The 4776-nt window shown below is 33.6% G+C and overlaps 1 protein-coding gene across 1 annotated transcript; it reads right to left on the bottom strand.

Moving 5' to 3' along the window:
* Positions 1-1875, bottom strand: LOC133204887 (vesicular inhibitory amino acid transporter-like). Its single transcript, XM_061340629.1, has 2 exons — positions 1627-1875; positions 1-1184 (listed from the first exon to the last, which is right to left on the bottom strand). The coding sequence occupies exons 1-2, from the start codon at positions 1873-1875 to the stop codon at positions 18-20; spliced, it is 1416 nt and encodes a 471-aa protein (XP_061196613.1). The 3' UTR covers positions 1-17.
* Between the last annotated feature and the right edge of the window lie 2901 nt (positions 1876-4776).

Raw genomic sequence — 4776 nt, forward strand, 5'->3', positions numbered from 1 at the left:
TATATAGTTAAATATTTCTACATTCTCGTCACAATTTCTCTTTGAACAAAAGAAAAAATACCACAAAAGACAACAATCACACCGGCAAGTAGCACAAAGTAATCGTGTAATATATGGTACCAATGCATTTTTCTCCAGTACATATTCAGATGAAAATATACCGGAAGTAAAAACATAATAAAGGCACCGACTGTGGAACCTGTATAACTGGTCAAGATGGCAACATCCGGAAAAATTAAGCAGACAATCACAATCATAAGTACTAATGATAACCTAAGAATAATAGCCCACCATTTTAAAGAGTTTTCTTCATCTAAACAGGATGGAAAGCGCGTTATATTTACTCCTTGAAAAAGTTTTTCTTGGATGAGGTCGACAATTGCAAAATATGGAAACTGAAATATGAGAAAAAACTTCAAAGGATATAAAATATTAAAGAAATATTTCAAGGGAACAATGTCAATATTATTGGTGATGGTTTCACGGGTTAGTTGTCCGAAAGTAAAAATACCCACAAGACCAAAGAAAATCTTCAAGAGAACTGACATAACATGAGTGTATGCAATCATTTTCTTGATGTTGGACCCCTCTTTCAATTTGCTATCAAGAGAATTAACATAAAGTTGTGAATCAAATCCAAACACAATCATACCTAACGATACTGACGACTGATAGATATTAGTGGTCAGTGGAAATTCTTCCATCACCCATTTGTCAATCTTTGAGAACATGTACGAGATTAAACCTACGTACGACAAGGAAGTTACAACCACACTCGCGCAACTGAAATAACTGACCGTTTTAATGGACTTAACAAATGCGAACGGAAACATGGCAAGTGAAAAGAGTAGAATAATTCCATTGAAACCGAACGGGTTTCCCGGGAATAATGGATAAATCATCTGACCACAAAACAGAAGTTGAAAGACGCAATTTCCAAACATCAACATAATTTGGAGTACATCAATGAGCAAGACGCCTGCTCTCTTTCCCAAATTGTGAACTGCTATATCATGCATTGTGTGCCTCGTTTTCGACTTATTACCGAGTTCATCTTCATCATACTGACAGTCAATAAGCAGACGACAAGTGTGGACGCTGATGTAACCAACGAGTATAGTAAGGACAATCCCCGGCACTCCTCCGACCAACAGCACATAGGGAGAGTTCAAAATCACGTTTCCCTGAAAAGAATTAAAAAAAAATTAAGCGATACAGATAAAAGCAAATTTTAAGTTGCCAGAAATTGTTGGTGTTGTTCCAAAGCAGAACTCTAGCTTGTGTTTCGAAGTAAGGAAGATTTAAGAATCTTAGGTCAAGATGCATTTTATCAGCTTTATGATCCGTCAATGTTCATGTTCATTTATTTCAATGAGATGCTAAATATATTGTTCTCGAGTTCGATGTTTAAGAAAGATTTTCCCAGACCTTAATTTTTAAAGAATCATGTTCAGTCTTTTACTACAAAAAATAAGCTAATAATACTCCTCAGCTATTTGACTTGTAGAAAAGGGAAACAATGTGTCTCGTACAGTGTATCCTCTGAAATTGAAAGTTCCGTTCATTGTGTACATTTTTTTTCTCAAGTTTGGCTCGGTGACTTTTAAATGTAAGAATGCACATTACCTGTATCATGTTAATGATATTCCATGCAGCCTGTAAGGTCGTCAATTTCTCCTCCGATACATTGACTATTTTTTCATTTTCTAAGGTTCCATAATAGGACGAATCTTCTGTGCAAATTTCCTGTATTTCTTGTAAAGAATTTCTTCGATTGTTCTTATCAAATTGTTCACCATGTCTTTTCATTTCTATTGCAGATTCCTCCTTCAAAGTGGAGTAAGAGTCTGCTTGCCTCTGTCGAAACCAAGCCATTTCCTATATCAGACAGGAAATAAACTTAATTCAGATGGGGAATCTCAAGCTATTTAAAAAGTATATTAAATGTATAACATGGTATCAAAAGGAATATCAATACAGATTACAGAAAAGTATTATCTATTACCTTAAAAGTACATATTTGACAATGCTTGGTCTTTTAACGTCTTTCCTACTATGGGTTACTGACGTGCTTTAGGTCTAATTTTGTTTATATAAGGGTTTTAAACAACAAATACTCAAACAAGCATTAAAATAAGACCCCTAACCTATCTCGGAGTAAATTATAAATACATTGAATATTTTTTTAAATACAAGAAGTAGTAAACCGCTTTATTTACCCGGTGTATATTATATAGATAAAGCAGATTTTAAAGTTAGTGTTTGTTGATTTTCAAGCAGAATTAAATATTAATGATAGTTAAATCTTGAGAATATCAGTTATGTATAGCTAAGGCACTTGTTGTCTGCACTCAATTGGCAGAAAAGTTGTCTTCTAGAAGTTCTACTCATTTTCGCAGTTGGGGGCAAGCAACCTGTACATATTTATTTTTATTATCTACATGTACATTTCACAGATGTACTTAGGATATTGAGCACTAATTAACAAGTGCAAAATGGGTTTTTTTAAAAAAAATTTTTTTTAGTTTCACGGATAGTAATCTTTGGTTAATAAACTCATCGTCATAGTGGTTAATATTTTACAACTATAAATGTAGTTTTTGGCTTTGTAGGACTGTGCATGTTCAAGAAATAAGTACAATTGCTTGAAGTTTCATTTTTTTTTTTTATGAATCTTGAAGTAGCTTTTATTCAGCACCAGAACTGTCCAATTTCTGCGTGTTCGATGTAAATGTACAAAGTACAACGAAAATAAGAAGTTGCATCATAAAACCTGGATCATGACAGAGGGGAAAAAATTACATGTAGATTCTTTTTAAAAATTCGGTACTACATGACCTATTGTGGCCCCAACCTTGCTACAGGAACTGGGAGGGGCAGACATTCACGATAGTATATTCATATAATAGTATATGTATTCTTTTTACCAGAAATAGTAGTTGTTCTTGTGAAGAAAATGTGTTTAAGATTGTATCCTTTACATTTAGATATGCCCATGTAAAACTTCCCTACTGTGGAACTTCCCTAGCCCAAGGAGCCATGACTTGAATAAACTGAATTTACCCTACATGGGAGTACTAGTATCTATATTTTAGTTTAAACTGTAACCCTGCTGTTCTGGTAGAAGAAAATTCTACATAGTTTATCATATTCCTGTGTGAAATTTCACCTACCACACTGTGGACCATACTAGTTGACCTTAACAGGAATAAATTTATACATGTATAGTATGTAAGTTTGTCTTATCTAGAAAATACTAGTAGTAGAGATTTCTAAACATCTCCGCCCCTATTTTGCTACTTTTTAACACCTTTCTTAGACGGGGTACAAGGACATTCATTTGAGGAAGTTTGGATTCTATCTTTCCCCAAGAAAGATTTGTGTTAAAATTTGATGTAAAACATCTGTACATGTTCATGTAGTAGAATTGATGAAAAGTCAAAAAGTTTTCGGATAGTTATATAGTTCTGACAGGCGGACAAACTTCGAAAAGGTTCTGGCTTAGAAGAGAGAAAAAAATCAAAGCGTTCTTTTCCTACCTGCAACTTTGCCAAACTATTGTTGGCTTCACCTTCGACTGGATCTGCCCTACAAATACATGTACTACAGGAAGCTATTCAATATGTCGGCGAAACAACTTGAAGGAAAGCACTCTACATTTTATAACCTTTGTTACGCTACTATAGAAATATAGCCCTTTCATGAGGTCGATCCATAGATATATCGACTTCACAGAAAAGCATAGCGACCGAGCACGATATGCTTTTCTGTGAAGTCGATATATCTGGATTGACCTCATGAAAGGGCTGCATTTGTTATACATGTATTATTTTTTAAAGAGATTGACAGAACAAATTTAATTTGAAAAAGAAGAACATACATATACAAGTTGGTCACATCAAAGCTGACCAAAATAGCATTTTACTCAACGTTTTTAGGGATGGGGTGTGAAAAGTCCATATCGTCACGGATAAAACTTGGTACTAGCCTACAAAGAGGTTTCAGAATTATATCTAACAAATTACTTAGTCTCTGTGTAGGACATGAGGGACCAGCAATTATGGGTCCAAGTTTTAAGTCTCCTGGTTCTGTTAATTTAACATAGTTTGATTTCCTTCCCTGAATGCCGTCTTTTATTTTCTTTGATTTATGAATTTTAGGAAGTCCATAGAAGTTACTGCTTTTAACTTCAAATTCAAGAAGGTATTCTTGTTCCTTTTTAGTAAGAATATTTGAGAATTTAGATGTAAATTTGGTTAGTTTTCTCATTGTTTTCCTTTCTTCAGAATTTGGGAGTTCTCTAAAGAACTCTTGGTCATTCAGTTGATCAAGGACCATTTTTTGATATTGTGATTTATCCATTATGACAACAGCTCCTTCCTTATCTGCCTGTTTAATTATAATGGAATCATCCTATGTCAGACTTCTTATTGCCTCTCGTTCTTCCCCGGATATATTGTCCTTTACCTGAATGTTGTTATTTGCCTGAGCTGCGCTTTTAAGACATATTGTATATATTCTTCCAGATGTTTATCTCTGTTTGAGTTGGGTTTAAAAATTGCATATATATATATATATATATATATATATGAAAATAGTTTGTTTTTATGTCAAAGAATGTTTAAACGAGTATATTACATGTATTTAAAAGACACATGCAATATAACATTTATCTTGTAGTAATTCAACTTAGGAGACAATTTACAATTTGAAGCTCTGTAAATAGAAAAGAATGACAGTGTGTAACAGTTCAATAGAAATAAAGAAAAACCAAAA

The sequence above is a fragment of the Saccostrea echinata genome, unplaced genomic scaffold, assembly GCF_033153115.1.
Source record: "Saccostrea echinata isolate AGI-Se365-2 ecotype Australia unplaced genomic scaffold, CSIRO_AGI_Sech_v1 ptg000054l, whole genome shotgun sequence".
Lineage (NCBI taxonomy): Eukaryota > Metazoa > Mollusca > Bivalvia > Ostreida > Ostreidae > Saccostrea > Saccostrea echinata.